This window comes from Stylophora pistillata, chromosome 3 (genome assembly GCF_964205215.1).
Source record: "Stylophora pistillata chromosome 3, jaStyPist1.2, whole genome shotgun sequence".
NCBI classification, from domain to species: Eukaryota; Metazoa; Cnidaria; class Anthozoa; order Scleractinia; family Pocilloporidae; genus Stylophora; species Stylophora pistillata.
In genome coordinates this window covers 29957596-29978348 of record NC_142521.1, presented here as the reverse complement: position 1 = coordinate 29978348, position 20753 = coordinate 29957596, and the positions used below count along the sequence as shown (strand labels likewise).

The window sequence follows — 20753 nt, the reverse complement described above, 5'->3', positions numbered from 1 at the left end:
GTGAGTCAAAATGGTGAATAAAATTGATGTTAGCGCGCCTTTTGGAACTCTTGGGGTGACGCCGGAGCTCCGCAGGAGCTCCATCAGTAAGGCGCTCGAAAAGTAGAAGCTACAGACTAATTAAACCCAAGAGTTTGACCTTGCACGGCTGAGTGGTTTTCGGGCGTCAAATTCTCATCTCAAGAAAGCGATTCGTTATCTTAATTACCAGTCAATCTTCTCTAAGTAAAGAGGATAATATGTACACCAAATTTATGGAATAAAAATATTGGTCAACACGCTTGTGCATGCTGTGTACACCAAATTTATGCAAGAAAACAGAAAGGTAAACATGCTCGTTCAAAAGGCAAATTGTTTCGTAAACTTTGCCCCGTTTACGAGGGGTTTTTTGACATGCTAATACTCTCGTACAGTAGACTCGACGTGTGTTAAAGCAAAGCGTTTAATCAAAAGTCTCTCTCATTCGTCTTACAACGGTGTGTAAAAGACTCTCTCGAAAAGGTGGGGCCCTAGTGTTAGATATGGAGATATCGCGTAAGAGAACGTCTAATCGGATCTCCCATTGGTCGTTGCTACGTGATAATCAATGAAAGTTCGTTCAAGGTTACCTCAATCAATGATGTTAAGAAACTAAACATCTGTTCTACTCAAATTACGAAGTCTCCGACAAATTGCACCTGTTTTCCTTGTCCATTACTTGAAAAAACCTAATCATTGCCAGAACTCTGGGACATTTAGAGCCCGCGCATATCAGCGGTAATCTTACAGAAAACAATGGCGGCCGTAGGCTCCAAGAGAGAGCGTTCGATCATAAATTACAAGGATTTGAATGAAATATCGTGTGTTCTTTTGTATGACACTGCCAGAAAAAGTAAAGGGAAGTTTTTTTGAAGTGGATAGGCTCATTGAGAAGAGGAAAGTTGGCCATGTGAGTACATGTCAGAACGAAATGTTTTTTCGATTAATTTGATTTTGTTATTTTTTTGGGATGATCGTGAGACATGTCTGTTCTTTCATTGTCAGAAAGAGGGGTATCTTGTGAAATGGAAAGGTTGGCCACTGCAAGCCTGCAGTTGGGAGCCAGAAGATCACCTCACACCACCACGGTGAATGTTTGCGTTATATAACTGATTCAGTTACTCAATGTCCTTCTTCTCGTCTTTTCTTTCCTTTTTTCACTGAGTTTACCATGTACAACCGTTGATGTAATACAGAAATAAATGCAGTTTTACGATCCACAAGCTTCTAGTTTTATTTTATTTCAAAAGTCAAAACTTACGAAAAGCCTGTCAAGCCGGATAGCTACCGGTTAGAGGTGGCTGGAAGAAACTTCTACCACGCCATGCTAAGAAGTTTGAAAGGGAAGTCTTCTACTCCTGTATATGTACAAATTGACATTGATGTGCAGAGGTATCTATGGAGAGATAGAGGGGTTGTATCTGAACACCCTGGATACAAACTTTACAATAAAGTAGACTTCTTCCTTTTTACCACCCTTCCTGAGAGCGGGTGGTATTACCTTGATCTCCATAGACAGGGTAAATCTGTGGATTTCCCTTTGAAAATGAAATCCCTTTTAAGCTGGACTCAGATTCAATACACTAAAGATAATGGAATGCTGAAGCAGGCACCACAAGCACCAGTTGAAAAAGTGATAATACACTTTTGCAAGAAAGCATGCAATATTACAAAATTGTGAAGCTCGTTAATTACAGAATGCAGGGCCACTGTTTTGTTCATCATCAATGCCTCTCCAATTGGCCCAGTTCCAATGAGAGATTGGACATTTCCTAGAGCTTCAATTAGAATTAGTGTATTGGCTTAAATTTTAAAACCCTATCATCAAAAATCAATCATTTGTATTGTCAGAAATAGCTTTCCTGAGAGTTTCCCTCAGCTTGTCTTCTCTCCTACATTTGGTAGCAATTCCCATTTCTTTGAGTATGGTTTTTATCTCAGGGATGGTCATTGTGTCCACATCACCCTCAGTAATTGGTGGTTCATCATCTTATGTTGAGGCAACACACAGTCGTGGTCTCTTTCCTCTTAGCTCAAAGATGTCAGCTTCCCAATACTCATCTTTTTTTTTTTTTTTTGGTATACTGGTGTGGTTGCCTTTCGACATCTTGAAGATGTTCAATTCTTTTCAGGGCTAGAATTGCCTCTTTGCATGCATCATGCTTGTTGCATTTGTTGTGGTATATGGAGCGTACAGTATCATTAATTTTTTCAACTCCTTGGCCTGTGAATAATTTAAAAGGGGTCTTGTCTCTGATGAATTGGGGTAGGTGGTAGGCCAATATATGAAAGTATGGGGTGACAGAAGGATTTTCATATCCAATGACCTCTCCACCAAGTGATAGATACAATTTTATCCACTCTGTTGCCTGTTTAGAATTAAGTAACAACAAATTAGTTTTTGTGCAAACCTAGGAATTGTACTATTAATTAAAACCATAACCATGTTAGCAATTACTTGAAAGGAGTTAAAATGAGAAGAAAATTCAACTTACATTCTTAAAGAAGGAATCTATGCGATTTTGACGTAGCTTCCAAGCTGGTAATGTTTGGTATACGTTGTCAAAACCCTATAAAAATATAAGGATTGCCAAAGTTTTTAGTTTGTAATTTATTAACATACATCATTCCTCTACAATCGAAAGGACAAATGTATGGAATTTATCATGTGTTTGAAGATAAGAGACAAGCTAAGGTTCTTCAGTATGATGCCACTGTGTCAGACCAGAGAAAATGTAACTTAGCTGAAAAACAACAAAAAAAACACCTTCCATATTTTGGTGATTGAATCACAGTGTTCTGGATCAAGGATCTGTGGGAACTTCTTGGGAAGGCTTTGGAGCACTTTTTTCTTCTCATTCCCAACCATGCTTGTCCAATCATACAAGCCACTTGGCGTTCCATCAGCATTGCGCTTCTCTCATACACTAAAGCTCACCCCACAACTGTTAATCGCCTCTATGGTTTTTTGCAGGGTTTTGTGTTTTCTGGCCGATGGTGCCTTGTTAAGGTTGTCTTTCTTGTCTTTCTCAATTGCATTGTTGAGAAGGTTCTTCTCCAATCTATCTGTAAACAGACAGAAAAACACCCCTTTGCTTTCAGTCTTTAAAGTATTTTCAAAAGATTTAAGCCAAGTTCTGTTTCCTTAGAGTGTGGCAAGGACTTACTCTTATCCCCAAATTGTTATTTGTGAGCCAGGGGAAATCTGGGGACAAGGTTAAATAGGACTACATCCCAGGGACTTTAACATACATGTTGATTCTAAATGGATGAAGTACCTGTAACTCGAAGCTGTAAGTGAACCTCATCCACCCTTAGATTCTCAATTGGAATTTTTAGCAGAGCAGATCTGATGCATCCATAGTTGTTGTTTGATTTATTGGCGAGATCTTTGTTTTCAGCCAGCGTTCTCCAATTCCCATCCATCCAGTAATAGTTTTCTGGCTTAGTTGTGTCCCAGCTGTTGAAATAAACATAATTTGTTATTTTAAACTATTGTTCAGTTTCAATAAGAGGTGAATATTCCACCATTAAGACACATCTATTATATAAGAAAGGAAAGCAGGCTCTATGATTATAGCTAATTGTAATTTTTTGTTTTTACCGGGCATCCCTATCTATTTTGTAGTATATGGAGGCATAGTCAGCACATGCACTGTTCATCCCAAGAACTAGAAGAAGGACCTAAGCAATATAATTCATAACTGAAACACTTGATAATTTTTAAATTACAGTACTGCATTCACTTGAATATGTGCCACATTTAGTGCTTATTAAACCTGTGATTGTGGTAAGTGCTTATTCAGGAGCAGTGTTTATTTTAAGAATGCACTTTTAATACTTGAATGAATACAATACTGTGTGCAGCCCAGGCATGAAATCATGTAATTTCATTGGTTGCATAAGCAATTTAGATTAGTTTTCTTTGCCACTTGAATCTCATCAATTTTAAAAATTTTGTTAAAGGGGTGCAACATATACTGTTAAGTCCATATAACATGTTGGAGTGTTTGGGGTGCTTATTTCAATGTATGGCAAGATTTCCATAATTATATAAATTATGTTTTCTCTTACCTTGTAATCACCAGACAAATAGAAGTCCAAAGGTACCTTGTGACCATCCACCTCAATTTCTCCTTCATTATCCAGCTCATTAATTTCAGCAAACAGATCTTTGCAAGAAGCTTTCAGAGTATCATAATCCTCACTTCCAGAAACAATTCCAACTGTGTGATTTCCTGTTAAGATGCATAGTTTTACATAATTTGTAAAACATTTATGCCTACTGAAAGTTCCTTAGCAACATTTACCTTGCACAGCTTCATTGCAAATAAGTGACTTAGCTTTATGGATTCTGTGCCTAATAAAGTATCCATCTATCTAATGTATCTATCCATCTACCTTTGCAGGACATTACTTTCTCTCCATCAGATAGCAAGGCAAATGAGATAACAATGAAATTTGTTATCCTTGACATTTTAGTACCATCACCAGATACCTTGACTTGTTTTTTCCAAGTTCACAATTTTCTCTCTAGAAAAGCGGGCAATGTTAGAATTTGCCAAGAGTTACAATTTTGCAGATAATTATGTTTTTGGAGCAAAATGAGAGTTTGTGTGGGAGGGGAAAGGGAAAGAAAGACTTGTTATGTGACATTATGCAACATTCATAACTAGTGTTACCAAAGGTAAGTTCCACCAGACTTACTGTTGACAAACCTAAGTCTAGGTACCATGCTTAGGTGTTATAGCAGAGCTGCTGAAGCTATGGCAGGACATACAGAGAGGGGTGGGGATAACAATTGGCTAAGCTCCTTTTTTAGGAATTGCTTTTGCAAGATTATTTATTTAAACTATATATACCTTCTTTTTAATTTGCACTCGAAGCTCTTCTTTGAAGCTCATTTGGGCTCCTGCATTTTTTCCTGGTGTCTTTGATATGTGAAAAAGGAAAGAGTACCATATAACCCCATACATTAATTATGCATTCAATTTCATTAATTATGTATGCACCCCATTGTTTTTAAGACAATGACTTATTCCCACGGGTTTAACATATATACATTACTAATAAGTACTTACTACTTCAATAAAAGAGAAATTGATTGAAAGCGGCTTTTTCGTCTCCATTCCTTTCTCACGTTCTTCTCCCCTCTCCCCTTCGTTCCTAACTTCTCCTCTGTTTTTTTTTTTTTTTTTTTTTTTTTTTTTCCATTTTACCATCTTGGCAGTTCTGCTGAGCCTTGAACCATCGCTCCTCAGACAACGCGTTATTATGAGACAATTATCAAACGATAGCCTTACCACTATGCTACGCAAACCAGTTAGGAGTTCCTCTCCAAAAGCTACATTTTCTTTTACCTTTCAGTAAAAAAATTTTCATAACAATATGTGTATTGATATAATGCACCAAAGGTCCCCTTTGCACTAAAGAATGCATTTCTTCTTCTCTACGATTGGCCAAATACCACATAGAAAACAAAATTTACTCATACCTCTTTCTAATAACATCAACGAAAGAAGAAGATAGAAGGAAGAAGAAGAACAACAACTCGGAGATGGGGAGACTGAATTTTATTCGACTTTCTCGAATATTATCGGATCACGACCGGTGCATACAGTGGTGTAAGGATCACAACCTGCTTGTGACGTCGGTAAAATGTCCTCGAGCTGGGCGCAGCATTGAACTTAGCTGGACGCGACGTGCTTCATCGCGAGACGGGTACGAGTGGCGATGTTCAAAAAAGGGTTGCGATGGAATGGCTTCAATGCGCCGGAATTCACCGGTGCGCACACACATGGTATCGAAAATACATGGTGGGGAATCAAGCGAGGTTTGCCCCAAACAGGAACATCCAAAGGACTTTTCGATGGCTACCTACAAGAATATATGTGGCGTCAGCACTACGGAAACGATCCCTTTGGAAACATCGAACGTATCGCCCAACTTTGTGAAGTCCAGAAAGACTAGATACAAAGGTTTCTTTGCATCGCTGTATGCACCGGCCTTCACGAACAATTTTCATCACTAGGACACGAAAGGATAATGAAAGAATCAACCAAAATCACAAGAACAGGTAAGACACAACATTTATTTAAACTTTGCATTGACAAACTTCAAAGCCTGACCGTAGACTTAACGTTATTTTCCGGCCAATTTTACGCTTTCAAAGCGAAACTGAACATTCAGTTATATTTCAAAATTAAAAACCTCTGGAAAATTACTTGAGTTTTCTGTTTTGCAAAGCCAAAACGCGCCAAATTTACCCTGTTTCAAAAAAGACTTAGAAAAAAAATCCAAATTTTCAAAACAAAGACTACTAGTCTCTGCGGAGTTCTATTGTTATCGCTATTGTTTTAATTGAACAAAGACTGAATGCATAATTAATGTATGGGGTTATATGGTACTCTTGCCGTGAAAAATCTTGTTCAAGTCACTTCTGCATTGTTTGATCAAATAGCTTCTTGGGGCATCATCTGCAATCATTGACACTTCATGGTAAGCTGCATCCCCAACACAAAACTTGTCCATGATGTAAAGAAGGGAGCGCACATTGTCTTGACGTTCCTGTGATAGATCATGAAATGATGTTCCGTTGTCTTTTCCGTAGCCAAGTTCAGTGGATTTCCCATCCTTATCTTTGACTTTGACAGATTCAAGTGTCAAGCCAAATGACTCCAAGAACCACAGGGCCATTGCAGCCCTGGTTTTTACTTCTTTTATCTTCCGGTTCCCTTGACGTTTACCAACCTCGTGTATAGGCCGGCCATTATTTCTTAAGTTTCCACTGCAGTTAGTGCATATAATAACGTCCTCGAGGAAATCTACGGTGGCTTCAAAGGGACATACACTTTCCTCTCTTTTTTTTCACTTGCGACTTAGCTGCTACTTTCTTGCTACTTTCTTGCGACTTAGCTGCGACTTTCTTGCTACTTTCTTGCGACTTAGCTGCAACTTTCTTGCTACTTTCTTGCGAATTAGCTGCGACTTTCTTGCTACTTTCTTGCGACTTATCTGCGACTTGCTACTTTCTTGCGAATTAGCTGCGACTTTCTTGCTACTTTCTTGCGACTTAGCTGCGACTTTCCTGCTACTTTCTTGCGACCTAGCTGCCTGGCTACCTAGCTGGGCCGAGTGGAACGCAGGCTAGGTTCTTTGGCTAACAACGTCGACCTGTCTACTAGATGAGTCAAGAAACGAAGTGGAAAATCTGTACTTTGCGAAATAAGAATCTGTAGTTTGCCAAAGGACTTTATCTCTGCGTCTGCTGAACAATGCCAGGTCAGAGTGCCCGGGTAATGCGTGAAAAGTTATTGGGGGGGAGGGGTGGGGAGATCTCGAAATGCAGGAATTTTTTTCGTCATCATTTCTCGTATGAGTTTTTTTGGCCATAGCATGGATATGTTTCAGGGTTAATTGGCGTGCATGGTTTTTTTTTTTTTTTTTTCATTCAATTTTCGCTTTCGCGAATATTTTTTTTTCATTCAATTTTCGCTTTCGCGAAAATTTTTTTTTGTACGTCGCTAACCCTCACCTCTTAAATACTTTAATTTTTCGTCGTGTTTTAGCGAGGAACACGAACCGAAATCAAGGCCTTTTCTCTTTTTATATGCCTTGATGATACCACATTTGTATTGAAAAGTGTCAATACTCTTATGGAGGTGGTCTGCCTGAAAATTCAGACTGTCTAACTCTCTCTCTCTCTCTCTCTCTCTCTCTCTCTCTCTCTCTCTCTCTGTCTAACTCTCTCTCTCTCTCTCTCTCTCTCTCTCTCTGTCTCTCTCTGAATTTGGTACCCCTTGCTCTTCAGATGACCTCTGAGCATTCTTAGGCCCAATCCTGGATGTTGATGTTGTTGCTGTATACTTTTCACCAGGACATCAAGTCTATGTTCGCCAATTACAAAGTATGTCCCTGTGGGCAGAAAAAAAATGGAATCATATTAAAGAGTTGTATACCATTGATTAAAAGTTTAGACCAAATTCGATGTATTGAATAAAACAAGCATTTCTGTGGGTTTATTCACCAGAGCCTCGAGGTGAAGTCTGGTCTCCGACTGCATTTTAATAATGTATTGACTTCCGTCTACTTACCCTGGCGTTTTTCTCAGGAAGTGGTACGTATGGATTTGGTAAATCTAATTCTAACTAGAGATAGAATTATGAACCACTTCATTAGCTTTAGATTCAAAATGATACCAAAAATTCAGCTTTGCCCTCACCTGAAATGGTAATATCAAAGAGGGACATCCTTCTCTCTGTTGTCCTTCTTGACGCTCCTAACAACTCGCTTATTTGGGGAACGGTGAAGCCACTATCAATGAGATAGGACAGTTGTCCTTCCTTTATGTCGAAGGAAGGTCGTCCCAGACGACCGCTGTAAATTTTGGTTCCTTTGCAATCATTTGACCGAACATCCATTTCGCGCTCTACATCCTTTAAATAGTCTACGGCCGATCCAAGGCCAACGAGTTCTGCGTTGTTTACGATTGACCTGTTTAAGTACTCTAAACGGACAACCAGACTATTGCAATCGTGAGAACCTTGTAAATTATCTAACCTTTGTATGGTATCCTGTAAAACGGACAAAATCGTACTTTCTCGGCCAGCCATAATGATTGCCTGAAAAGTACAATTGCTCGGAGAGCAACAAATTTGGCGCCCTTTTCACGAAAACGACCGAGAGAGGCCTGAAACTCATTTTCGTACCCATACCAAACGGACGCTGAGTTTGAATGTCGAAAGTGAATGTCGTAACTTTGAACGTCGAGAGTGAATGTCGAAAGTGAATGTCGAAACTTTGAACGTCGAGAGTGAATGTCAGAATTGATATTTCAACCGGCGAATTGTCGAATTGAAAGTTGGAATTGACGAATCGAATGTCTGAAATGACGAAGTGAATGTTTGATTGACAAATTGAATCTTTGAATTGCCGAATGGGACGTTTGAATTGCCAAATTGAGTGTTTGAAGTGACGAATTGAATGTTTGAAGTGACGAATTGAATGTTTGAAGTGACGAATTGAATGTTTGAATTGACGAATTGAATGTATGAAGTGACGAATTGAATGTTTGAAGTGACGAACTGAATGTTCGAACAACAAGTTTAAATTTTGGTGGGGTTGGATACCCATAATTTACTGATACTAGCATTTAGTTTCAGGTAAGATGTTTCTGGTGGGGTAGAATTGTGCTGCAAAATTTAGCTTGTTTACTGCAACATGTCATTTTATCGGGGAAGGCCTAATTAATAGGGACAAGCAAATCCCTCATTGTTCTGGAAATATACCCTTTAAACACAAGATATTATTCATAGAGAACTTCCAAAGGCAAAAAACGGATATTAACATGGCATTTGACACAGAAAGTAAATACGATTTGAAGATCTTTTCGACTTTAGCCAAAAGAGCAACCTCAAGGTAAAAACACCACTATCGATCAAATATACTTTATGCAAATGTGTTGCACAGATTTTACAAGCAACCCTTCCAAAACCAACCCTTCCAAAACCAACCCCTCCAAAACAAACGTTCCAATGATAACTCTGTGTTAGGCGTTTTTCTGACTGCGTGTGCATTGCTAAAGCGATACACAGAAAGTTGAAAGCAAGCTTTAACTTTTAAATGGTGAAAATATTTCCTGCCTATTCTTGTGACCACAACAGATCATAGCGATGAGATCCAGACAAAGGAAATGAATTATGTCACTGAATAGCTCAGCTCACAATTCTTTGTTGATATCGTCTTAGCGTGCGTCAATGTGGGGTTGATTCGATTGCAACGCTTTGCGACACCCTAATTTAATGACATCATTGACATGAGGGACAGTTCCCTTATGCTCTGATTTGATTAGCGCGAGATACATACCCTAATGCTGCAATCTGCCCGGTGCGAGATACATAGCTTAATGTGGCGATCCGATTGGCGCGAAATACATACCCAAATACAGCGATCTGATTGGTGCAAGCAACATATCAGTCGATACACTAATATAAAGTTATCTTTAATCCATAAAGAAAAAAAAAACTAAAACATGTAGGACTGATTGTTAAACATGGCAGATCAATTGGCGAGGACTTTGTGGAAATTACGGCTAATTTTCTCTAGGACGTAGTCCATTAATCAAAATTGTTGAACTACAGAAGATTTTCTCTTAAAACTGAACTTACTGAATTTTATGAGAAACGTTATTAAATATGAAGTTTATTTTGCAACCTTGGAGTTGACACGACGAAATGACCAATGATATTCTGCGCAGTATATCAACGAATTCAGCTGATTTGTGTTAAGACATGGATTTGAAAGCGTCAAATATAATATAGAGAATGATCACATCTTGGACATTTTAGATTGGATTTATTCATCTGTTTTATTTTTATGGGAAAGCAATCGTAATATACATGTTTTGAAATAGCTAATAAAATCTCTGAGGATTACTGAACTCGGCAAGGGCGCTATATCTTCGTTCTGAATACGATGAGCTTCTAGTACCAAAACCTGTTTTATGTTTGGTATGCCTTGCTCTTATGAAAATATATTTTATCAGCGTTTGGGACATGAAGGGTTGATAAAAAGAAAAATATCGCGTAGTTCCTCCTAAATGCAGCTCTTTTTGTCCAGAACAACAACAACAACGTCAAAAATTTTGTGAGCGTTAACAGACCCTTCATTTCAAATGTTCTTTTCTCAGTCTCTGCAGCGATTCCAAAATCTTGCAGCGACTTAAAGAAGCTCGATCCTAATGCAAAAATTGGATCACACCTGATTGATCCTGATGGCGAAGGAGGTTTGCCGCCATTTAATGTCGTCTGTGACATGAGTGACAAGGACGGTGTTGGCGTGACCGTTATAAGTCACGACAGCGAGAGCCGGACAATGGTGGACGGATATGAAGAACAGGGATCATATTCACGTGACATACACTACGAAGGAGCAAGCATCTCTCCGCTGGTGAGCCTCATCGACATTTCCCAACACTGTGAGCAGTTCATAAAGTACGAGTGCTATGGTTCTAAATTAAGATATGCCGCCTGTTGGGTTTCACGTGATTCTGTGAAGATGACCTATTGTAGTGGTGCAACACCCGGAAGTCATAAGTGCGCATGCGGATTGAACAACACATGCGCACCACCAAGTGGCTCAGCAAATAGCCCAGTCTACTGTAACTGTGATGCGAATGACAATAAATGGCGTGAAGATAGTGGTTTCCTTACCAACAAGATTCATGTTCCAGTTGAGCAGCTGAGGTTTGGAGATACAGGTTCTGCCTCGTCATCATACGCACTACGAAGTCACGTGAGAAAGCACCAGCCGCTCAAGTGGTCAGTGCACTTCCCGCCTTGCTCGAGTCGGTCAGCACAAAAAACGGGCGCGGTGTTAGAACAGTTAATTCGGAAAAATTTCTCAATTTAGCCGTGAGGTACATTAGAAGGTGTCTACGTACCAAACTGGAAGCAAAACAAATCGTCAATAGAGCCGAAAATGACAGAATCTCAACTTGCTGAAAATGGCGCTGCGCCAAGCAACAGCGAGTCGGCCATCGTCGCGGCCATCAGTTCCATGAGCGAGCTGCTAGTTTCTTCCATCACTTCACTGAAGTTTACCATGACTGAATCCCTCGGTCAGATGAAGGACACCATTGACCACCTCGCAATCGAGGAAGGTTCTTTAGAGGAAAATGCTGAAACTGAAGAACAGCTAGAAATAGCCGCCTACATGGACCAACGATCCACACAGCAGTCGGACAAAAACCAGCAATCTGGGTCCGCAGCGTCAAATAGTGGGGCTAAAAAGCCTACAAGTTCTCAAACAACTGAGCAGAGCATTAACACTCTGATAAATCAGAGCTCTGAATCTCAGCGTGATGTTCCTGATGGGGAAATTGACCTACTGTCAGGCATTGCGAACGATCTCAAACTTGATCAAAAGAAGGCTCCTGCTATAAATGAGCAGATCGCCAAAATTGTCCATGGCTTAATGAGAGAAAAGCTTACGGACGAAGTTCTGACGGCGACACAGAATCGCTATAATACGCCAGAAAACTGTGAATGTCTCACCAGCACGAAGGTCAACCATCTCATTTGGGATAAACTTAAACCCGACACGAGGTCTGCTGATATCAAGTTGCAACGAGTGCAATCCAACCTTGTCAAAGGGCTCATTCCTGTAGTTTCTATGGCTGAGAAACTTGTGCAGGCACGGGATAAAATTCCCAAAGATGCCTTGGATGCCCCTGATTTAATAAGAGCGGCCACTGATGCCATTGCTCTGATAGGTGCCGCTAATTTCGAGTTAAACATGCGGCGCCGGGAGAACATCAAGCCCGAGCTAAACGAAGACTACAAGCATTTGTGCTCCAGCTCGGTCCCATTCACAGACTTCTTGTTTGGCAATGATGCCGATTTGTCTAAACAACTGAAAGATCTCGCGGAAGCGACCAAGGTCAGCAAAAAGCTTAACCCCAAAGTGGAAGGCCACAAAAGCAATGGATACAGAGGTTACAAACACGCAAAGTCCAAAGGATTTGGCTACAAGTACTCCTCGCGTGGTCCAGGCACTCAGATCAATAAACATTTAAACTGGAAAAGGCCCGGCCCCCCTTACAACAAAAAGGACGAGGGGAGGAGGCCAAACAAATAGGGCCAGAAAACCCCTTAAATGAGGTAAGCTATAGCACAAGTTATTTTCGAGCTGGTAGATTGCAACAATTTGTCCCAGCATGGAGAGATATAACTGACGACCCAGAAGTTTTAGATTGGGTTGAGCACTGTCATTTAGAGTTCGTAGATGATGTATCCCCAGTACAGGAACTGGGTTATAAGGTCATCAAATTCAATGATACCGAATCTGCTATTATAGATTCTGAAATTGTTAAACTCCTTAATAAAGGTGTAATTGTGGAGTCTACTCACTCTCAGGGAGAATTTGTATCATCCATTTTCCTTAGACTCAAAAAGAATGGAGTGGACTACAGGATGATCCTAAATTTAAAGGAGTTAAACCAGTTCATTGTTTACCGGCACTTCAAAATGGACTCACTCAAGACAGTGACAGATCTAATGACCCAAGGATGTTTTATGGCATCTGTTGATATAAGAGATGCATACTATACAGTGCCAATTGCCATAGAACATCAAAAATACTTGAAATTCATGTGGCGGGACAAATTGTATCAATATACCTGCCTACCAAATGGGTTGGCATCCGCCCCTAGAATTTTTACAAAACTGTTAAAACCAGTGTTTAATGTACTCAGGCAAAAAGGTTATTTGTCTTCCTTGTACATAGATGATTGCTACCTTCAAGGAGCTTCATACGGGGAATGTTACGAAAATGTACTAGAAACTGTTATGTTGCTCAGGGAACTTGGGTTTCCTATTCACGAAGAAAAATCAGTGCTTGTACCATCTCAGGTCTTGACATGCCTGGGATTTGTACTTAACTCAATCACAATGACTGTGCAGCTTACTGACAGCCGAAAGGAGAAACTGAAAAATGCCTGTCTCAACCTAGTTAACAAAGAGAACTGCACAGTCCAACAAGTGGCAGAGGTCATTGGGCTGCTAGTGTCAAGTTTGCCAGGGGTAGAACTTGGCCCTTTACACTATCGCAGTCTTGAAAGAGATAAATCTAATGCCTTGAGAGAAAACAAAGGCAACTTTGGGTCTTCAATGACCCTCTCCCCCAGTTCTAGGGCAGAACTCAATTGGTGGATAACTAATGTGGATACCTCAAACAAACTTATTTCTCATGGTGAACCAGAACTCCTCATTCAAACTGATGCCTCTACCCATGGCTGGGGAGGTGTGAGGGGAGACCAGAGAACAGGGGGGAGGTGGAACCAACAGGAAGCACCCCATCACATTAACTATCTAGAATTATTGGCTGTACTCTTAACGTTAAAGGCTTTATGTGGAGAATGTGCTAATTTGCACATTCGGGTTCAATGTGATAATACCACGGCAGTTTGTTATATCAACAATATGGGTGGCTCAAAGTCCCCCGACTGCAACTCAGTCACAAAACACATATGGGATTATTGTGTTGAGCATAACATTTGGTTAAGTGCCTCACATCTGCCAGGATGTGAAAACACTGAAGCAGATAGAGAATCTAGGCACTTTAATGACCATACTGAATGGAAGTTAGAGTCAAAAATATACCAGTCAATAACCAAGCGACTTGGTCAGCCAAGCATTGATTTGTTTGCATCTCGCTTAAATAAACAATGTACAGTCTATGCCTCCTGGAGGCCTGATCCAGATGCACTGTTTGTTGATGCATTCTCTGCCAACTGGAATACTTTCTTCTTTTATGCTTTCCCTCCATTTAGTCTGATTGGGAAATGTCTGGAAAAAATTCAAGCAAACAAAGCAGAGGGAATACTGGTGGTGCCCTTCTGGACATGCCAAAGCTGGTATCCCAAACTGATGCGACTACTTGTGGCTCCTCCACTGATCATCACACCCAGGGCAACACTCCTAACACTACCAGGGTGCCAGAAACTTCATCCACTGAGGAAAAAGCTGAATCTGTTAGCATGTCATTTATGCGGAGACTCTACAAAAACAGAGGCTTTTCTGAAAGAGCAACCAACATTGTCTTGCAATCCTGGCGCCAGTCATCCCAGAAACAGTATGATGCCCACATCAGGAAATGGCTTTTCTTCTGCACTAAAAGGCAAGCGGATCCTATTTGCCCTACTATAGGTTTGGCTGTGGAATTTTTGACAACCCTTTATGATGAAGGATTGAGCTACAGCAGTATAAACTCTGCAAGATGTGCCCTGTCTGCTATTTTAGACAGTCCTGACTCAGTTCACCATACCTTTGGTGGGCACCCTGATGTCAAGAGGTTCACGAAGGGCGTCTTCCAAAATAGGCCCCCTCTTCCTCGTTATGGAAAAACTTGGGATGTCAACTTGGTACTCCAGTACATTGGCACTATGGGCAACTCCCAAGAACTCTGTCTTAAGGACTTGACATTGAAACTCGTGATGTTAGTTGCTTTAACCACAGCCCAGAGAGGGCAGTCATTGTACTTTTTAGACACTCTGAACATGGTACAAGAGGAGACTGCTTATACGTTTCTGCTTGATAGTAATTTAAAACAAAGCAAACCTGGCAGGTCAACCTCTGAATTAGTTGTTAAGTTACATGCGTACCCACATGACCGCAACCTTTGTGTAGTCAATGCTTGTTCAGTATACCTTGATAAGACTAAGTCACTACGTGGCAGTGAATCTCATTTGCTCATAACTCATCAGAAACCACATAAGAGAGCCAGCAGAGACACAATAAGACGCTGGATCCAGCAAATGATGTTGAAGGCTGGCATAAGATTTAATGTTTACAAGCCTCATAGTACCCGCTCAGCTGCAACCTCCAAGGCTAAGGTCAACAATGCCTCCCTTGCTGAGATAATGCAAACTGCTGGGTGGAGTTCAGCAGCCACTTTCGCTCGGTTTTATGATAGGGAGATTGAACAAGGTTCCTTGTTTACTAACAGGGTACTCAGCTTAAGTTAAATTGGTATTAAAGAGCTTCTTCTGATTATAGCGTGTGCTATCAGTTGCTTTGAAATCTCACGTGACTTCGTAGTGCGTATGATGACGAGGCAGAATCAAAAATTAAACGAGACTTACCTTAAGTCGATGTTTGATTGGGATTCTGCCGAGTCATCAGTAGCACAAGAAGTCACGCCCATACCCTGTAGAGGTATTTATACCCGCCCACACTTCTTGTGCTACTATTCACCTGATTAGCACACTCAAGGCTTTAAAGACTGACCACTTGAGCGGCTGGTGCTTTCTCACGTGACTTCTTGTGCTACTGATGACTCGGCAGAATCCCAATCAAACATCGACTTAAGGTAAGTCTCGTTTAATTTTTGATTATTACGCAGGACAATATGACGAGCAGGGCTACCATACCTTAGCAAAGTTTAAGTGTTACGGAATCACTTAATCGGTCAATCAGCGTTGTTCTTTCCGTTTGTAATACCACCATCTTGAATACGTGCATGACTTTTTTTTTTGATCGATCAATTCCGTATTTATTTATTCATTGATTTAGTTTGAAAAGATTTGATAAGGATGTTATGGCAATAGCGCAAAGTTGTTATGATAAAGACAAGGCAAACTTCCACAAAAAAAGACAAGTGACAAAATTTGTAATCATGACTTATTTTGTTGGTAATGGCGCAAAGCATGATAACTCCGAGTCTCCATTTTGAACAAATAAATAGATAAAGAAATGACTACACTTAAAGGTCATTCTTCAGTATTGCACGGCACATCCTGTGCTGCGCATAAAAAATTACGTAGTCAGGCAAATAAGCACGAGCGCATTTAGAGATCGTGTTCAAAGTTTTTTCCAGCGATGGACGAAGTAAACAGGTGTGATGGTCTTTTGCTCATGAACGAGCATGGTAACCAATATTTTTTATTGCATAAATTTGGCGCACTCATTATGCTCTTAACTGGAAAAAATAAAAATATACATATATGAGGAAAAAAAATGTGTAGGAGCGTGCAGGAACCCTTTTGCTCAATGATGTACATAATGACCACGAAAGCAACGACTCCAGAATTATTTTGAGTTGATTTCATTTGAAATTTCGTCATTTTTCCACAATGAATTATGTATTTTATAGCTCGATATGCTCGAGACTTTCTACCCATTAAGTATTTTCAAGCTACCTCAAAATTTACCGTGAATCGATAAAATGTCGCTCGTGATAAGTACCAGTACAGGTTTAAAAGGGATAACATTCGCCCATCATATTTCTAAAGCAAGCAAAGTGACTTATCTTATATAATGTAGTTTTCCAAACAGATATTGGTGGGGAGCATTCACAGGAAAGTCTAAGACTAGGTTTACACAAGAGGAGAGTTTTCCGGATTCGTAAATGTTTCCGGATTCATCAATTTTGGAGTATTCGGATTCGTAGGCGTTTACACTGAAAGGATATTCGGATTCCTGACCGTTTACACACAACGACAACTCCGGGAACATTCGAAATGGAATGGTTACCAAGCCCAGTGTTGTTTCGTCGTTCGATCGACAAAGTGAAAATGCCTCCCCCAAAAAAGGCTAGAGTAGATCCAGATGCCACAGGGAAAAATTTGAGTTGGACAGATGCCAAGCAGTCTACGTCGTCGGCGATTAAGTATGGCTGACGTTAAACTTCCTTGTAATAAGAATTTGCGTTTCTTCAGAAATACTGCGGTGCACATGATAACATTTATCGCCTGAACATGCAACAAGATTAGGCAACCGGAGACCGCCAGCAATGTTAGCACTAGATCCATTTTGATTTCACCGCAAACTCAAAAGATTGCAGGTGGAAATAATATCCGAATTCGAGAAAAAAAAAGCGATTACACGACAAAACTTTCCGGATTCAAAAGTAATCGGATTCAAAGTTCCCACTTAAAATTCCGGATTCAAAATCTCCGGACACACGGCCAAACAGGGAAGTTTTTATTTCGGATTCGTCCACTTTCGTGTAAACGGCAGAATGAATCCGGTACTAAAACGTTTCGGATTCATCATGAATCCGGAACAATTTCCTCTAGTGTAAACCTAGTCTGAATGAAGATCGTTCGAGAACTTATTTTACTGGGGAATCACCTTGAACAGTCAACCACTGATTCACAGTTTTATTTTTACAAATTTAGAACGATATGGTGTAAAACAAGTAAGATAGTTATATTTTATCAAAATTGTTACATCATGTCATTCATGTAGTAAAGGAAAATTAAGAAATTGATATTTAATCTTTTTATATGTTGTTAGAGTTCCAAACTGAAAAATTGTTGTATAATTTAGTAGTTGATAACAAAATGATCTTAAGCAGAGCAGTGATAAAATTGTTGTCATATGGATAGAAAACTACGATCAGTCTCTCTTTTTCGGCGAATTCCGTCGGGCGAATAAAAAAATTCGATGAAAAAAAGATTGATGTTAGCGCGTCGCGCGGAGCTGTAGGATTACCTCGTCAGATTTCTGCGCGGCGCGCCAACATTAATTTTTTAAAATTATTTTTGACACGCACGATGGACTTCGCCGAAAAAGGGGGACTGCTCTTAATCTATATGGATGGTCTTGCGCCTACTTGTTTTACAGCTATGATTTTGGGAATTAATTGATATATAAATTTCTCAGAAAGAAAGGGAAATACTAGTCTCCTGCGCAGCCGTTGTTTGGGCTCGTCACGCAACGCTCCCTCCCCCATCAACCGGCTGCTTAAACCCGAGCCACATTACTTTCCCTGGTTTTAGCCAATCACGATTTCGCCCATATAATTCTGAGTAAGTCCCGCCAAGACTAGTCGTCCAATCAAAACTCGTATTCTATCAGCGGCTCGTTGAGCAGAGAAAATGGCAACACTCAAAGAAGCTTTTGTTTCGACCGCTTCCAAATTCAAAACTCCTAGTTTAAAGGATCCCCAGAAGCTGGTATTGAGAAATTTTTTTTGCAAAAAAAAAAAATGTATTTGTAAACCTGCCTACAGGGTTTGGAAGATTTATCAGGCTCTTCCACTCGTGTGCGATCACACTAACAATCTTGCTGGGTGTTATTGTTTCTCCGCTCGTAAGTCTTATGGACTTCGCAGGTCAATTACCTGCGAAGTATTGGAGTCAGCGCGGTAAAAATTAGTTCCCAAGCAGAGATTGATCACCCTAGTATTGAGTATGGAAAATATTTGTTAGTTTTCGGCTCACCAGAAGCGTGGCTCAAGAATGATCGTTGGCGATCGATGCAAGGAAATGATGTATACCGTGCGAGGTTATGTGCTGTGGCTATCGATGAAGCACATGTTAGAAGATAGTGGTAAGTCAAGAACCAATTCCTTACTTCTCTTAACGTGCCATTTTAGCTTCGTCTTATGTTATTTAAGTTTATATATATTCCTTTTACAATTAAGTCGAGTGGTTAACAATAGGAATGTTTTCTCACTTTCTCGAGGGCATTTCCAAAGCAGATGTGATAGACGTAAGCTTAATTTTACTTCATGTTTTGCGTTCGAAATCTTGCGATTTATGTAGAGAAATATACTCGTAGTCATAACAGACGGTACTTTAATGGTGAACTGTAGTCTTGGAAATGTATGATCATATAGGTGTTATCGTGTTCACAGTCCTGTCAAAGAGCTCTTTTTCACCGACATTATTCTCTTCGTCCGTTCGCAGCAGTTTCTTTGCCCTGGGATTTTCTCTTGTATTGAAGACCTCTTCTATTTCTTTCTTGATTTCTTTCAGTTTATCCGATGCCATCTCAAACTTGATCAAAAGCTGGTAGCATTTGTCTCTGCAAACAAACAATTTGCTGTTCTCCGCGTAGCGATGCACGTCAACAGCGAGCGAGGAACGAATTAGTTCAGCAAAATCAAATGAACTTTTACCGAAAATGTAAATTTTATCCTTTGTGAGTGAAATCGAGGAACAAATGAAGCATCTTGAACTACTTTCTACCAATTTCTTCGGAGTCACATCCATGGGAAATTTTTGAGATGACTGGCAACTCCAGAAAGCGCCGATGAATTTACGCGGGGAACTTACGTCATTGAAATTTGAATGGTTTTATCGTGAAACCAAAGGCGACGTGTGATTGGTGCAAACGCGCATTATCACGTGCAGTCACCGTGAAATCTAAACAAAGGGAAAGGAATGTGGCTCGGGTTTAAGCAGCCGGTCGGTGGGAGAGAGAGCGTTGCATGACTAGCCCAAACAACGGCTACGAAGGAGACTAGGGAAATACAAGCTAGATAAGTTTTAACATTAGCCAAGCATCCGCTCAACAAATAGATTTCATGTTGCTGTGCGTCAGTTCAGCAACAAATCACAAATTGCCGATGGCACACCAGGAGCAGCCGAGAGTGTCGCTTCAATTTCACTTAAATTTCGATTCAGCTTTTGAGTGTTAGATCAGGGGGAGAATGCAATTTTGTGTGTTGATAACAGTATTTATTATAGCCTTTACGATTTCCTAGAATTTGATTGCAGGATAAACTGCCTTATTTCTCACTAATTATTCAGTAGAGTTGTATTTGGAGAGTGTAATCGTCTGTAACCCTAGAGTCAGTTGCATTAGCCAATTATATTAAGCAAACTCAAGTGAATCTAGCAATAACAGACTTGATTACAACAACCATAGCAGTGGTTTACCAACCTAAGCCTAAGTATAGAAAGCTGTTTGTAGAGCTTTACAGAGTGTGTTTATCTAAGATTTTTAATGGTTAAATGTTTAAAGATTGTAATTACAGGCCCTACTTTCAGAGAGTAAATTCTGACAGAAATTCGTGTCGTCAAATTCAGTCAGTAATCATTCCTATGATTGACAAATCGGACTCCCGCTTCGTGGGCCTCCGATTTGGTTAATAATTCGTATGATCCCGGACCGAATTGGACTTCTTACTGTTGTACAACCATTACTGATAACATCACTGTTGATCTAGAGGTAATGTAAATGTGAATAGATATGCACTGGTGAAGCTCACTGAGCATTTTTTGACTTTCGTTGCGCGAGTCACTTGAGAGCAGTTGTTATTTTTTTTGTACCTCGTAATTGACATTGTTTGGAACTTATACTATCTAAAGTTCAGGGATGATAGCTGATTCAATTCAATTAAGAATGAATCTTTACTCTGAAATTGTTCAATGCCTGGAAAATTTAAATCAGGATCTCTGTCGAGTAGATTGTATTTAATCAGATTGTTGCAATACATTGAAGAAT

General features: G+C 40.0%; 6 protein-coding genes, 1 long non-coding RNA gene and 1 pseudogene across 8 annotated transcripts in view; 6 read left to right on the top strand and 2 right to left on the bottom strand.

Annotated features, from left to right (window-relative positions):
- Positions 1–20753, bottom strand: part of LOC111343123 (NLR family CARD domain-containing protein 4) — a 253148-nt gene that overhangs the window by 47843 nt on the left and 184552 nt on the right. The gene's annotated exons all lie outside the window — the stretch shown is intronic.
- On the top strand, positions 510–1241 carry LOC148735527 (uncharacterized). Its single transcript, XR_015999334.1, has 2 exons — positions 510–928; positions 1024–1241. It is a non-coding gene; the product is annotated as an uncharacterized LOC148735527 (long non-coding RNA).
- LOC148735526 (uncharacterized) lies at positions 1239–4519 on the bottom strand (annotated as a pseudogene). The gene is made up of 6 exons (XR_015999333.1): positions 4420–4519; positions 4093–4256; positions 3623–3702; positions 3297–3478; positions 2786–3084; positions 1239–2588 (listed from the first exon to the last, which is right to left on the bottom strand). The product of XR_015999333.1 is annotated as an uncharacterized LOC148735526 (transcript).
- Positions 9365–11427, top strand: LOC148735525 (neurexin-4-like). The gene is made up of 2 exons (XM_088752964.1): positions 9365–9383; positions 10706–11427. Exons 1-2 carry the CDS (start codon positions 9365–9367, stop codon positions 11425–11427), a joined length of 741 nt encoding a protein of 246 aa, XP_088609090.1.
- LOC148735523 (uncharacterized) lies at positions 11279–14360 on the top strand. Its single transcript, XM_088754938.1, has one exon. The coding sequence runs from the start codon at positions 11497–11499 to the stop codon at positions 12652–12654; it is 1158 nt and encodes a 385-aa protein (XP_088611064.1). The 5' UTR covers positions 11279–11496; the 3' UTR covers positions 12655–14360.
- Positions 12538–15571, top strand: LOC148735522 (uncharacterized). Its single transcript, XM_088754937.1, has 2 exons — positions 12538–12677; positions 14348–15571. The coding sequence occupies exon 2, from the start codon at positions 14360–14362 to the stop codon at positions 15539–15541; it is 1182 nt and encodes a 393-aa protein (XP_088611063.1). The 5' UTR covers positions 12538–12677; positions 14348–14359; the 3' UTR covers positions 15542–15571.
- Positions 13044–14163, top strand: LOC148735524 (uncharacterized). Its single transcript, XM_088752963.1, has 2 exons — positions 13044–13979; positions 14098–14163. Exons 1-2 carry the CDS (start codon positions 13044–13046, stop codon positions 14161–14163), a joined length of 1002 nt encoding a protein of 333 aa, XP_088609089.1.
- Positions 18914–20753, top strand: part of LOC148735521 (uncharacterized) — a 3473-nt gene continuing 1633 nt past the window's right edge. Inside the window, exon 1 of the mRNA XM_088755376.1 lies at positions 18914–20753. This exon is cut by the window's right edge and continues 1633 nt beyond it. The gene's annotated coding sequence lies outside the window, so the exon portion shown is untranslated.